General features: G+C 37.8%; 1 protein-coding gene and 1 non-coding gene across 2 annotated transcripts in view; one reads left to right on the top strand and one right to left on the bottom strand.

Moving 5' to 3' along the window:
• Nucleotides 1-15,443, bottom strand: part of LOC107505649 (translation initiation factor IF-2-like) — a 67,242-nt gene that overhangs the window by 16,890 nt on the left and 34,909 nt on the right. Inside the window, 1 exon segment of the mRNA XM_036219661.1 lies at nt 8,303-8,418. Within this exon segment, the coding sequence (XP_036075554.1) occupies nt 8,303-8,418 (116 nt within the window).
• On the top strand, nt 8,290-8,419 carry LOC118602342. Its single transcript, XR_004950684.1, has one exon. It is a non-coding gene; the product is annotated as a small nucleolar RNA SNORA65 (small nucleolar RNA).

The following is a 15,443-nucleotide window of genomic DNA, read 5'->3' as shown; positions in this document are numbered from 1 at the left end:
TGGCTGCTAGATAACCTTTTGCCTACTGCACATGTGCTTACCCAGAATTCAGTCTGTTATAATTAGATTTATAAACACTTCCAGGCATAAACATGGTATTATAATGACAATATAATGAGCATTAAATCTGTGCAGGCATCTGTGGCCAGATTAAAGAAACTATAGATTATGACCCTCCTTTCCTTTGTTTCTGGGGATGCAGGAGGAACTCTCTAATTACCAATAGTATATTCTTTGGGCGTTCTCTAGGCTTGGCCCCTATTTCTTTGTTCCCCCTGTTGCTCATGTCTGACTAGCTACCTAACAGAAGGAATGGTAATTATTTTGTCCAAAGGATAGACTGTACTAGACTGCAAAAATGGCTATAATGCTTTGTAGTTCCTTCCACAAAGAGATGTCTATTTCTCCATCCATTGAATTTAGACTCGTCTTATGACTGATTTCGTTGCGAGATTCTCAAACGGAGAGACAGGACACCGAGGCAATAAGCAGAAAGCAGCTTTTTTTTATTGATGCCGGCACCGGCTCAGTGGATTCTTATCCAAAGCCTGAGCCCCGATTGTAACATGGCAGGCAGTTTTAAACCATCTTGTACTTCTGCATTCCCACACAGCTATAGATATTCCAGATAAGGAAGGAGAACATAAGGAGAACATTGGTTGACTGACAAACTATAAGGAAACCGACTTAATCGAAGAGGGTTTTTGGACTGCCACGCTAGCCGGAGAGTCTTGGGAAAAGGGGGTGCAGTCAGGAACTAACTTGTTCGAGCAGGAAATGGTCAGGTAGGGTCAAGTTGCCACAATTTCACTGTTAACATACAACAGAAGTGAAGTTGTACCAATTGCAAGCCTAATCTACCTTTGCCTTCTCTGATCACATCAACCATCACCATGTGAATATACATGGGCTACTTGCTGCATGATAAGAGGTGTGTGGCCCAGTAACACTTGTCATTAGAGCCGACAGCCAACTAACATAGAAGCAGTATTATTTTAAGCACGTAAAATGGAGGCAAGGAAAGTTGTCATGTAGCAGTAGATAAGTACTGTATCTCATCCTTTTTCCTTTTGTCTTCAATTCTCTCTCTCCATAAGTCAAATGTTCATATAGTGGTGGGTATGTTTTGGGCATCGTAGTCTGTTCCAGTAGTCTACTAATGTCTACACCAATTCAATGCTGTTACTCAATTTAACTTGATATATAATGGGGCAAGTTGCTGTCTATTATTTCTTCAGGAGAATTTTGGCTGTTCTTGACCTTTTGTTCAACTCTGTAAATTCTGAATGAGTTTATCAAATATAATAGGGAAAAAATGCCCTGTTGGGATTTTTTAATTGAAATTTTATTAAATCTATAGATACATTTGTAAGAATTGGCATATTTTTGATGCTGACTCCTCCTGTCCATAAATATTTCTCCATTTATTTAAGTGTTTTTCGGTCTTTTCTAATAACTTTTTATAATTTTCTACATAAGTATTTTTTACATTTTTAGACTTATTCATAAGTACGCTATATTTTATTGTTAATATAAATTAAATTTTTAAAAATTTCCCAACTGATTGCATCAAAGTACAAATGACTCTTATTAATTGTAATTACTTGTCTGTTCATATTTGAATATTTTCTATTTAGACAATAATCCAGAAAAAAACAGCTCTCTTCTCTCCCTCTTACATGTGATAGTGAATGCATCTAAAACAACAGCTGCAAACGCAAGAAGAAACAGAGAAAAGAGAAATAAAGCCAAAATGCCAGCTTTTTCCATTATGAGTTTGCAGATCTTCTGAAACAGACTGAGAGGAAAGGAGTAGCTACTTGGATAAGAATTTGTAGTTTTGATATTATATCTGCAGGGAATGGAGGAAAATTATTATTAGACCAGACCAAACTTATTTTCTAAGAGCAACAGTAGGATCTCTGGCACAACAGACCACTTGGTCTCTTAAATGATTCAATCAACAAAAACAATTTAAACTTTATTTTAAAAAGTATAAAATAAATTTAACGTTTCTCTGAGATAACAAGAAAACTGAGGTATTCATTAAAACCAACATCGAAGTAAAGTGAAAAACCTAAGATGTAAGCGAAAGCCAGCATTTGTCAGAGAGTATTTCCAGACCCCTGGTGGCTTGAGTTTCTGTTTTATGGGTACGTAGAGGGTGGTGCTACTAGACTCCCAACCTTGATGGTCCGGTTGCGGGATTCTCGAAGGGAGAGACGAGACACTGAGACCATAAGCAGGAAGCAGTGTTTATTGATGCCGGCACTGGCTCAGCAGATTCTTATCCAAAGGCTGAGCCCCGATTGTAACATGGAGGGCAGTTTTATACCATCATGTACTTCTGCATTCCCACACAGCTATAGATATTCCATATAAGGAAGGAGAACATAGGAGAACATTGATTGGCTGCCAAACTGTAAGAAAACTGGCTTAATCATTTAAGCGGGTTTTTGAACTGCCCTGTCAGCGACAGTCAGCCGAAGAGTCCTGGTAAAGTGTTGGGGTTGTAGTCAGGAACCAATTCGTTTGAGCAGGAAATGATCAGGCAAGTTTAGGCTGCCACAGTTTCTGAACTGTATCTTCTGTCACCAGAACTGGGCAGTCATTATCAAAGGGATAATATATTTCCAGAACATTTTCAAGATAAGACTGTAGAGTAAAATTATGGCTTTGGAGATGATAGAATAACTTCTAATAAATGTTAAGATGAAACACACAAACATACCCAACCTATTCAGGAGTTCAACAAACTCTTACTTATTGAATTAGATTTAATCAAATGAAAAGCATCATCTGCCTCTGGGAAAGGCAGAGCAGGTTTCCTTAATAATGACATTTATAGAAAAAGAAAGAGCTGAGTCACTATGAACCAAAAGCCCAAAAATGACTTCAGTCATTCTACAGAATTCAGAATCACAGAAATAGAAATAGATGCCCTTGTCTGCAATTGGCTCTTTCCTTGTCTTACAGATGCTTCAATCTTTTGCCCTAAGTGGAAGAAGTGATTTTTAAAAGGGAAGTAAATGATTCTGAATTTATGGCATTCAGAATATGAATCATAAAGGTTATTGGGAGGAACATTTTACATGTAGGAAGTGCAACAAACTACTTAAGTTCACAGAGAGAGGGTCCAGTACTCCTATTTTTTTTTCCTAAAGTGATCCTTCCTCCATACATGAGAAGTGTTTTCATCTTCTTTTAACTTAGTGGGCATTTGATATTATACTAGTGACCTCGTAGTTTAATATTTTCTTATAAGAGCTGTGATTTAGAACAATTCTGCTAAAAAATAATTTCTGGTAGGTAGTGTAGTGACTTCAAAACATTTGAAGGAAAAGCAAATATTGGCCAAAAGGGAACTAGGTTTATAGGACACAGTGTTGGGAAGAAAGGAGTTAAAAATTAGGGTGTAACCAGAGAATAGAACATTGGCTTTATCCAGTATTATGAAACAGCGAATTTGTATTCCCCTTTAATGCCCTTACCCTTTACTCCTTGTTAAGTAATCAAGAACTAATACTGAGCACTGACAGCCTTGTAGCCTCCCCTTAGCTGCTCTGAGCAGAACCTTATCTGGATATATCTTCTCTTTTCCATCCTTACATCTATCTCATCAACACTAAACTGTTGTGATTTTTTCATTCCCCTGCTTCTACTTCTAGCTATTTTTATTAGGAAGGTGCTCATAAACTAATACATGTGTGATATTACATGTAAATAATTCTGGGATTTTCCTTCCCTCACAGAAGTGAATGGTGACTCAGCTTTCTTAGTTTCTTTCCTGCAAAATGCATTCGTCCACCCATGGAATGCCTTCTCTGACACTGCCAAATCAATTCCCAGAATTTATGTTGAAAAGTAGCAATAAAGGTAGAACCTGAGAGGAGGGAGGAGAAAGAAAAGAGGTTATTTTCAAAATAGAGATAAGAGGATTTTGGAAATTTAGGGCAAGTCAAAGGTGCTGGAGCAATGTGGGTGTAATTGGGGAAAAGGGAAAAAAGGTGAAACAGTTGTGGCTGATGGTAGTTAAAGAATCAACTTTAATACATTTTTTTTAATGGAACGTAATTCCACTTTTATTAGTAATGGATATTTATTTGGTCTGGGCTTCTACAAATGAGAGTTTATATCCAGACTGGACCATATGGGTAAGAGGTTAAAAGGTTTACCCATTACTTTGAGGTGACCAACTCTGACCAGGATTTTCCCAATTTTAGCACCGAAATTTTCACATCCTGGGTACTTCTTCACTCAAACTGAGATGGTTGGTTACCCTCAATAATTTTTATTGACTAATAATGGCTTTATGTGTTATGTTTTCTGAGGGTATAATAAACTCTCATTTTTCCTGAGATTGGTTGCTGAGGATAAAGAGGAAAGAATAATGGCATTTACTGGAAGAGAAAACAAAGGGAAAAAAGGAGGAAGAAGAAGAGTAAAAGAAAGAATGAAATAAAGTATGTGTGTGTTTATGTGTTTATAAGGAGGAGTTCTTAACTTAAAGCAGTAGTTCGCAACCAGGTACAATTCTATTTGGCAAAGTCTGAAGATAGTTTGTCACAATTGACATTTACTGGCATCTACTAAGCATAGGGCAAAGATGCTACTAAAGATCCTACAATGTACAACAGCCAACCCCAACCATTTTGGTACCAGGGACCAGTGCTCCTCTGAGAATCTTATGCCTGATGATCTGACGTGGAGCTGAGGCGGTGATGCTAGCACTGGCAGGGGGTGGGGTAGGGGGCTGCTAATACAGATGAAGCTTCCCTTGCTGGCTCACCTGCTGCTCACATTCTGCTGTGAGGCCTGGTTCTTAACAGGCCATGGACTGGTACTGGTACTATACCCGGGGGATCCCTGATGTACAGGACAGTCTTCCACAGTACAGAATTATTCAGCCAAAAATGTCAATAGTGATGAGGTTGAGAAATTTTGATCCAAGGAATGCATCGTTAATAAAGGATGAGCACATATCAGAAAAGTGTAGGAGAGTTCGGGTTGCAGTCTTCTCATCTGTTCTTAAATCACATCACAGAGTGACATTGAAAACCTATTTTTTCCCTAAGTTGGGAAAATTGGACAGCCACATGCAAAAGAATAAAAATGGACTACCATATTATATCACACACAAAAACTAACTCAAAATGGATTAAAGACTTGAATGTAAGACCTGAAATCATAAAACTAGAAGAAAACGTAGATAGTAAACTCCTTGCTATAGGTCTTGACAATGATTTTTTGAATCTGACACCCAAAGTGAAAGCAACAAAAGAAAAAAACAAGCAAGTGGGACTGATGCAGGACAGGGCAAATTTCCCTGAGTGGAGGAGAGACCAAGCCCTGCACTGAGAGAAGAGGGTCCTTTGGCGGAGAGTATAGAAAGAATTCAACATACACGCCAAGGTAGAGTCAAAGTGAAAGTTTATTAGAAAAGGGATAACACTCCACAGAGTGTAGTCTCCTCTCAGAGTGAGAGAGCGAGAGGGACTAAGAGAATTGAGAACAGTGAGAGAGACAGAGTAAAGGGTACTGAGAGAAAGACAGTGAGAGGGATTCTCCACCCCCCCCAAACACACACACACACACACACACACACACACACACACACACACACACAGTGATCAGGGAATTCAGTTCGCATGTCATTCTTTAGTTCCTGTGAGTTACAGTTTCAAGACTTTGTTTATCCATTCCCTTTGATATGGACATACAGTGAGGAAGAGGAAGAGGAAGAGGAAGAGTATGTAGCCAGAAAGGCTTGCTAGCAGTTCTCAGCCTTTAATCCATAGGTTCCCCATGGTTTTAGCCATAGGGAATGAATGATTTTACTTGTGTAGGGCAGCCCCTTAAAGACTGTTGTTCCTGTTTCTCTTTCTGCAGGTGTGGGGAAATGGGTTGTTAGCAATCCCAGCAGAAATCTTTCTTTGTTCTGCAGGTGTCCTGGCCTGGGCCGCAGGGCTGATCAGCATATGTCAGTCTCTGAATGTAGCTTCATTGACATTTTAATTCTCTTGCCTCATCCCTGCATTAGGACTATTTATGGAATATTAGTTAAACCATAAAAATATTGACGTCTAGCCGTTTGCAACAACATGGAGTGTATTATGCTAAGTGAAATAAGTCAGAGAACAACAAATACAAGTGATTTCTCTTATATGTGAAACCTAAACAAAACAATACAAAACAGAACAGATTGGTGGTTGTAAGAGGTAGTTAGTAGGAGATGAGAAAAATGAGCAAATTGTTGGGCTTTTTTTTTTTTTTTTTAGTTAAAATAAATTGAATAAAAATTTAAAACAAAAGCAAAACCATTGCCCTGATGCATAGGAATCACAGATATTTGTTCTCTCAAGGGGGCTGGGAGGTGGCAAGCATTTAGAGATTTTAGACTTCTCTCCAAAAACAATTTCAGTGACCTCAGTGTATAGGCAATAATTTTTTGCTTCCTGATTTTTAAAACCAGGAAGTTTAGTGGTGCTTGTTACACATGGCTTTTAGTTACCTTTTACAAAGTATTCTTAAGCTAAAAAATATTATAAAATGTCCAAAAATAAATAAAGAAAAATTGCTTGTCATAGCAGCCTGTATTCTAAGCACAACACTAAGTATGGGGAAGCAAATCACTAAAGGAAAGTCTTCAAAGTCAAAGGCCTTTGCGGTACTCCAAGTTATATAAAGCAACAACTGGAATTCCCACACTTTAACGTGCCCATGAAAAATAGCTCTTGTAGCTTCTAGGACATTGAGCTTAATTCAAGAACTATTTGATAAACATTAATCTTTTTGCTGAAGTTCTAGAGCTTAACTTTTCTAAAGTCACTTTTAAAAAGTAGGCTATTCTAAAGAATATAAAAATTTTCCAGCTAGCCACTCTAACTGAAGTTAAGACTGATGTATTATTTATGATTTTACTATTTACCATATTAGAAAACAATTGGAAAATATTTACACATTTATTTATTAACTTACTTAAAACAACAACAAAAAATAAGCCTATTATATGTTACAATGTAAAGTTTTTTTAAAACTTTGGCTGACTCCAAAGCCCGTGAGCCTCTTAGTCTCGACCCTCACTGGCCCCGGAAGGCAGGGTACAGTGAATGAATGGCTCCTACTTACACGTCAACCTGCTGCCATCCCTCAAATCACAAGTACAAAATCTGAAACTCATTCCCCTTCTCACTCCAAAATTGGTAACTTAATTTGTAACTCTACCAGAACTATAGAAGGAAGATAGAGCTTAAAACAAATCCCTCAAAAGGCATTTCCAACATCTCATATATATTTGTAACTCATCGAAGACTAGAAAAACAGGTGGTTTATAGTACATCTACAAATGACACCGTCCCTGAAAACCATTTTCTGAAACAAGTCTTTAAGTGCCAATCCCAAAATGAGTGACTTTGTTTGGTTGCATGTTGGTTTTCGAATAGTTAATTTAGGATGGGATGAACAATTTTATACAGTCATGTTGCTTAATGATGGAGATACATTCTGAGAAATGCATGGTTAGGTGATTTCATCATTGTGTGAACATCATAGAGTGCACGTACCCAAACCTGCTACGAACCTAAGCTATGTGACATAGCCTAGGCTACAAGCCTGTTCATCACGTAGAACTATACAAAACAGCGTAAGAGTAAATCCAGCACAAGAGAAAAATAATACAATTAAGACACACAGTAAACACCAGATGTAAGAGACTGCTGACAGTGTAACAGACTGTGTGGACTGTAGAAGGGGCTTGAGTCAATTCATTATTTCCCAGTCCTGACCTCCCTCTGCCAAACTAACTTCCCTGTGCTAACCTAAAAATAAAAGAGCCTTTAAAAATGAGCGGGAAACAAGTTTATTTGAGATCAGTTAGAATAGTTATTTGAGAATCATTAATTCACGCTGAAGCCCAAATAATGTTCCGATTAGGAGACAAAGGCAATGGGTATTTATGAGAAAGAAGGCATTCCTATTGGTGCACATAACATAGTGATTCTAAAGAATGTCTTTAATTTTCAGTCCAGTAGTCGTCAGTCCGGTAGTCATGATAACTGCTTTTTTTGTTACCTTTGCAAAATGCATGCTTAGGCTCTTTGAGAAATAAAGTTGCTTAGGCCAGTACAAAGTTTATTTTACACTGTTTTTAACATTCTAAGATTTGAGGTGTAACATGCAAGGTAGTTCCTTTGGCATGGCAGCTCTGGCTCCATTTTAAAGTGGCTCCATTTATATTATTGTTTATAACTAGGTTCTCTGTTTTAAATGTTATTTAAGTTTTACTAGCCACCCACCACTGTACCTGACCAGTTCTTTGCTGGCTGGTGCAGTCCAGTAGTGAGCTAATTTTAAACCCCAGCTCACGAAACAGGGTTGTTCTTCATGTGGATGACTCTGTGCTGAGAGCATGGGAACACCCTGGAAAGAAAAAAAGAAAGAAAAACAAATAAAAAATTATTTAATTAAAAAAAGTTTGTTCTATTCTGGTTGCCATTCAGTGTTGTATAGAGTTCTCTCTTTTTTAAATAAGACTTCCTTTCAATTTGGCCAAGGACTAGATTTGAGGAAGGAAAGACATCAAACAATTTTCATTTAAAAGGAAGTGCAAAAACAAAAGAAAAACAAGGAAGAGGCAAAGCCAGCTGTTTCCTACAAACCCTTGACAATGTTGCAGCTGTTTACTGTCTTTTCACCCAGTGGAAACTGGCCTCTGCTCTTCCTTGACTGCTGCTTTTTTCCTTCTCTTCTCCCAACAGCTATAATCTTGCCACTGTCTTTTTCCCTACACGATAAGGTTCTGAGACACCTCGTCAGTTCTCATTCGTTCTCATCAAAGCTATATTTTCTTACAGTAGCCATAAAAAGATGACACTTTATAAATATTACCTCATTTAATTTAATCCTCATAGTTACCCAGTGAGGAAAACTGTGTTATTACCCACATTTGGTGAGGAAAGTGAGATTTAAGCCGTGTGTCCAAGTAGTCTTTCTGACTCCAAGGCCTATTCTCTAAACGGAGGATTCCAAAATATCTTCCCATTAGCAGAGTACTTATTAAACACACAGATTTCCAGGCAGCCAACTCAGAGATCTTGATTAAATGTGGAGTAGAGCCCAGCAATCTGTTTCTAACAGACACCTCTGATGAAGCCGGGCTTTAAATCTTCACAGTGCTATTCTACGTTTTTTTATACCACTTGACACAGTCTTTTCACAGTTCTCAGTTCTGAGTAGTCGCCCGTTCTTCTGGATTCTTAGAGCTTTCTATTCTCATGGATAGTGTGGCAGGAAACCCACCGTGTTGAAGTTAGCTGGGTTTATGACTATTTCCCTGACTAGCTGGGGAGCTACTTATGTCCAGGATCCTGTTTCTTTTCGACTTTTTCTTCCTGGCATTACCTAACAAAGGCTCGCTGCCCAATGCACGAAGGAGCCAAAACTATGACACTGGCTTTTGAGAAAAAGAAAGAGCCTTTATTATTTTTGGGTCAACCCATGAGGAGACAGGAGATGTTGCTCAAATCTGTCTCTCCAATTTCAAGTTTGGGGGGGCAGTTTTAAGGGGTTAGGGAGGAACGTGATGGTATATGGAAGTGTTGACTGGGCAGGTTTTGGTTGGAGAGTTTTGGAATTTAGACGTTTATGATAAAAAAAAAAATGGCAAGGGCCTTCAGCACCAGATTTTCCTGGACAACGAACCCTTCACTTCTAAAAGGGTTCTGTTATTCAAGTTCCAGCCATGCTTAAGTCCTTTTGTCCTTTAGAGAGGAGGGAGACTTTGGTTCTGCTGCAAATGAAAATCAAAGTTTTTTGTGCATGCTTCAGCTGCACGTCTTATAATTTCGGTCTGTTGTCTCTGAAAAACAACTTGGTATCTTGTTAGAAACAGGATAGGACTATTTTGAGCTGGTTCTGTGGTTACACTGCATTGTTCCTTTCACTCATCTTTACTTAGCCTGGTTCTCCTTATTATTTGGGTCCTAATTTGAAAGGTTCCTCATCCGAGAAACCTTTTCTGATGACCTAATTAAGAAGCCCACCACTCATTCACTGCCACGTCACCGTATTGCCTCATCTACCATGAAGTATAGAGCTTCACACAGAAGGTGCTCAATTAGAATTGGATTATTCAAAGGCAGATTAAGTACATTCTTAGGGCACCAAAAAGACAAGGGCAACAAACATTTTTAAAAGAAGTTGACATATGATTATATTTTTAAACCACATGAGAAGTCATGGGGAAAAAAAAATCAGGATCTTGCTCATCTCTCTTCCACTTATATTATGGCCTTGTATTATTTACATACAGAATTACGTATTGGGAATGGGGTCCATAACATTTTGGGGCTTTGGGTCTCCAAAGGTTTTAATCTGGCACTAGTATATGTTTATCTTCATTTTGTTCTTTACAACATCTTGAAAATAAATTGGCAAGTATTATTCCCCAGTCTATTTTTGATGATGTTTTAAGAAGAAGAAGAAGAAGAAGAAGAAGAAGAAGAAGAAGAAGAAGAAGAAGAAGAAGAAGAAGACGACGACGACGGAGGAGGAGGAGGAGGAGGAGGAGGAGGAGGCAATAGTATCAGATCCCCCAGGCTACAGGCCCATCCCACTTTGTTGCTGCTAATCCCTTCTGTTACCTGAGCTTCTGGCCTACCATTTACAGCTTGCAAGGTCTAATGATTCCCTACTTGGGTTCCATTAATTTGCTATAGCAGCTCACAGAACTCAGAGAAACATTTTGCTTACTATATTACTGATCTATTATAAAGGATATAATTCAGGGACAACGAGATAGAAGAGATGCTTAGGGCAATGTATGGGGACAGGGCTCAAAGTTACCATGCCTTCTCCCCAAATGTCCATGTGTTCACCAACCTGGAAGGTCTCCAAACCCCGTTCTTTTGGATGTTTAGGGAGGTTTCCTCAAGTAGGCATGATTGATTAAACCATTGGAAATAGGTCTGGGGGTGGGACTGAAAATTGCAACCTTCTAATCACAGGTTTGGTTCCTCCCAACAACCAACCTCAATCCAAAATCCAAAATCCACCTCATAACATAACAAAAGACACCTTTGTTGCTGTCATCACTTAGGAAATTCCAAAGATGTTAAGAACTCTGAGCCAGAAATGGAGACCAAGACCAAATATATATATTTTTTTATTATAAATCACATTACGCCAGTCAGCAAGGCCCCAAATGCCAGAGTATCATGAATATAAAATATGTTATATAGTTTAGTTCTGTAAACTCCATAAGGATGATTGAAACATTGCTGCAGACTTCTAGAAACCATCATCTTCTTACTGGAAGAAGGCCTGAGAGGAATGCGAACACTTAGTTTTTTTCCATTGTCTCAAAGTGTAATTAAAGTTTGACTTGACATTCTTCCCTAGACTTGGGGGTGACAGATCAAATTTTCTTGCTCTAACTTCTTTTTAAAGAAAGAATTTTTGTAAATATGTGTCTTTTACGGATACTGTCAACAAACGTTGGCAAAGATGTGGCTCAGAATGGAACTACTATTTTCAGATGTAAATGAAGACATAGGTCCTGTAAAATCTTTAAATTTGAGGAGACAAAAGTAAGTTACTGTTACAAGGAACTGTCCCTTTCTAGTACCTAAATAACTGGGCCAGCAAACTGTTTCAACTCATCCTGATTCAAAATGAGGATGAGATGGAGAAAACAAGAGGAAACAGACAAATGAGAAGTTTAAGGCAATTATAAGGGCACTGAGGATCTGCGGTACAAAAAGAATGTTTAGCAGAAATCAGAGGAACAGTTCTCTCTTCTACATTTGGGAAGAATGTTTGTTAAATCATCTTTTGCTGTAGCCTCCATTAATTTGTTGTTATTGTTACTGTTGTTTTCTATCTCTTCATTGAATTTTTACAGTAGCAAATGAATCAATTTGTCAATATACAGTGAGCTTAGTACAATATTTAGAAAATTTGATATCATAGCTTCTTAGAATTGTAGAAATTTTAGGAATTAGAAAATTAATCTTTTACCCGTGCAGGAATTAATTTTGAAACATAGTTATATAGTTAATACAGGCAACTTATTCCATTACTGGACACTTTGTGGTATTAATTGTGATGACTGGATAAGTACATAGCCCTTTAATGGTATGGTTTGATACAAAAAATAAAATTGAGTCTATAGCCATGCTACCCTGAACAAGCTTGATCCCATGTGATTGTGGAAGCTAAGCAGGGTCGGGCCTGCTTAGGACTTGGATGGGAGACCACCTAGGAAGACCAGGTGCTGTAGGTGTAAAAAATAAAAAAATAAAGGATCGTAAACTGACAAGATCCTTGCTATCTGTGAGGTTAGCCAAGGGTTGCTTTGCCTAAAAAATAAAACAAAATAAGTAAAAATAAAAATAAAATGAAATTGATGCTAAATAGAGAGAAAAAAGAAAAGTGTCTAACAGAATCTCCCAGATGAAAATCAGGTCAGTAGTTTTCATTCAAAATTAATTCTTAAAACCAGCATTTTGATCAGACCATAGAGAATTTATGGATATTTTCTGAAGAACTTGGATTTTCAAAATTATATGCTGCTAGTTGTATGTGAAGAATGCTTTTTGGGATATAAGAAGGAAAAATGTGGCTGACTTTAATATTGAGTGTATTTGAATATATTACATATTAATATAATGTACGGCATACTTTATGATGACTGCAAGGTTGGATAATTTAGCAGCTCATCCCGCTCATCGCAGATTCAGACACTTTCTGTCTTCTTGCTCTGCCTTCCTCAGATGTTGGCTTTGTCCTCAAATGTGTCCTCGAATTTCAAGATGAATGCCACATCTCCAGGCATCTCATCTTCAGATACCAGTGTTTCAAAGCTGGAAAAGGGAAAGAGGGGGCACTCGATTTCCTCATTTATCTTTTTTTGAAGAGATCTGGAAACCATTTCCCAAGACCTTCCTCTCCTATCTCATTGGCAAAAACTGTGTGGCGTGCCCATTCTTAACCGAAGCAGTGACAAAGGCAGTGGTCACCATGGTTGGCTCAAAGCAGTCTTTAGCTACACCTCTGGGGCTGAGGAAAAGACCAGCCTCTCTCAAAGTTTATGGTCCACTGGTTCCCCAAAATCCTTAGGTTTCTATTGACAAAGGTAAAGGGGAAAAATGAATGTGAAACAGATCAACCCATGAAGAAGGCAGTGTGTTTTGACAGGCAGTGGTGCACAGATAAAGGTTTATATTTCCTCAAAAGAATTTAACAAAATCCTTATTATTTACAAGTTCTTTCAAATGTTGAGATGAATGTCGTTTTTGTCATTTCAACTTGGGTTTGGATATTTTTCTGGGTAGAAATAAAAGAAGTCTAATAAGTGTGTGTGTGTGTGTGTGTGTGTGTGTGTGTGTGTGTGTGTGTGTCAAATACCCAAGCATAGTATTTAAATACAGCTCTCATGTGACTCCTAAGCCTTTTCATCTCCCAGAGAAATCCTCCCAGTCCCCTAAGCCATTTCCCATGGTTTCCAAGTCTTTTACTCTGTCTTCTCACTAGACATCCCTCATTCCTCCTCAACTAAGTACGAGAAACTCGATTTTTAAGACCTAGCTCTGAAAAGCCTTTCCAAACTCCCTATGGCCATTATGTATTGCATGCTCTGTTTGCAAACCCCCTCACTCTCCTCAATACCAACATTTATTGAATTTGATGTCCCAGTCAGTGTGCCAAAGCCTTTAACGAAAAGTCTCATTTAACCTTCACAAGAATGCTAGGGAGCAGTTATAATTTTATCTCAATTTCATAAGTGAGAAAATTGAGGCACAGCGAGATTAAGCAATTTGCTTAGGTCACACTGCATATAAACGGTAAGGCCAGGATTCAAAACCAGATGATTACTCTAGAATATATAGATGTCAAATTATAATGTACACCTGAAAATTATATAATTGTATTAGCGAATATCACCCCCAATAAACTTAATTTAAAAAAAAGACACCCCAAAACAAAAACAAAAACAGATAATTATGCCCCAGAGTCCTGGCTCATAAGCACTGCCCTCTACAGCCTCGTGTGCTCTTCTCTGCACCTTCAGAGTTCTCCCTGCCTTGTGCTTGGCACACAGTGAACACTTCACAGATATTTAAGTGAATTAATAATTTGTAACCATTCTCTTCTCTGTAACACTACTTATCAATTTTCTCCTAAAAAAAATGTGATGCCCAGTATTGAAAACACTCCTCCAACTGTTTTTTGATTGGAACAAAATAAATGGTATATGTGATTAGCTAGATCATGCGCCCCCCCCCCACAAAGATGTCTACATCCTAATCCCCAGAAACTGTGAATATGTTATTTTACATGACAAAAGAAACTTTGCTGATATGATGAAGTTAAAGATCTTGAAATGGGAAGATTATCCCGATTTTTCTGTGTGAGCCCAATGTAATCACAAAGTCCTTATAAGAGAGAGGAAGGAGGGTCAGTGTCAGAAAAGGACAAGTGATGAGGGAAGCAGGTGTCACAATCAGAGAGAGAGATTTGAAGATGCTATAATGCTGGTCTTGAAGGGAGGAAAGGACATGAGTCAAGGAATGCAAGTGGCCTCTATAAGCTGGAAAAGGGAAAGGAACTAGTTCTCCCTTGAAGCTTCCAGAAGGAACGCAGCTTTGCTGAGATCTCAATTTTGGACTTCTGACCTCCAGAATTGAAAGAAAATAAACTTGTGTTGCTGTAAGCTAATAAATTATAATTTTCTGTAACAAAGTAGAGCAGCAAGAGGAAAATAATACATCATAGTTACTTTTCTTGATGTGGCTATTAATAACGGAAACTATCAGTGTAGTCTTGTTGATATTAGGTACATTGAGTTTCCAGACTGCAGGTAGATTAATCTAAAAACATAGATTCTCTCCATTTTCATTTTGGTTTTCTTCTTTAAAGCCTCTTTGTTGGCGATTGTCTCTTCATGTTGTCCAGCCCTTTGGACTGTTACCACCATCCGACAGCCTGTTTGCTCTCATTGATGCTGCCTTAGAATTTTGTCTCCCAAGAGACACATTCATAAGAAATAATAAATTCCCTCACATCCTTGGGATTGCCTTCTCGTCATAAAGTCTAACACTATACTAACTGGGTATGAAAAGAATTTTTTTTAATCTCAATTTCTAAAACATCTATGGGAGAAAAAAAGAGTTATTTCAAGTCAGATTATGAAGAATCTCAACTTTAAAGTATTTTGAATATTGACAGTCAGTGGTAGAAGGAGGTTTCTGATTTCAAGTTAATAGATCATTGCATTTAGGATATGATTTATTATTTTATTTAGTTTTGACTACTTACTTAAAATTTTCATTTTATAAATAACCTATGCCTTGCTATTCCTTCAGTGAAACAGATTTTTTTTTGTTTGTTTTACAGTCCTTTAATAGTAATTTTAACTTTGGAAGTTGGTATATTTAACCATGCTT

Source organism: Rousettus aegyptiacus, unplaced genomic scaffold, assembly GCF_014176215.1.
Source record: "Rousettus aegyptiacus isolate mRouAeg1 unplaced genomic scaffold, mRouAeg1.p scaffold_m13_p_4, whole genome shotgun sequence".
Lineage (NCBI taxonomy): Eukaryota > Metazoa > Chordata > Mammalia > Chiroptera > Pteropodidae > Rousettus > Rousettus aegyptiacus.
This window is presented reverse-complemented; position numbering and strand designations above follow the sequence as displayed.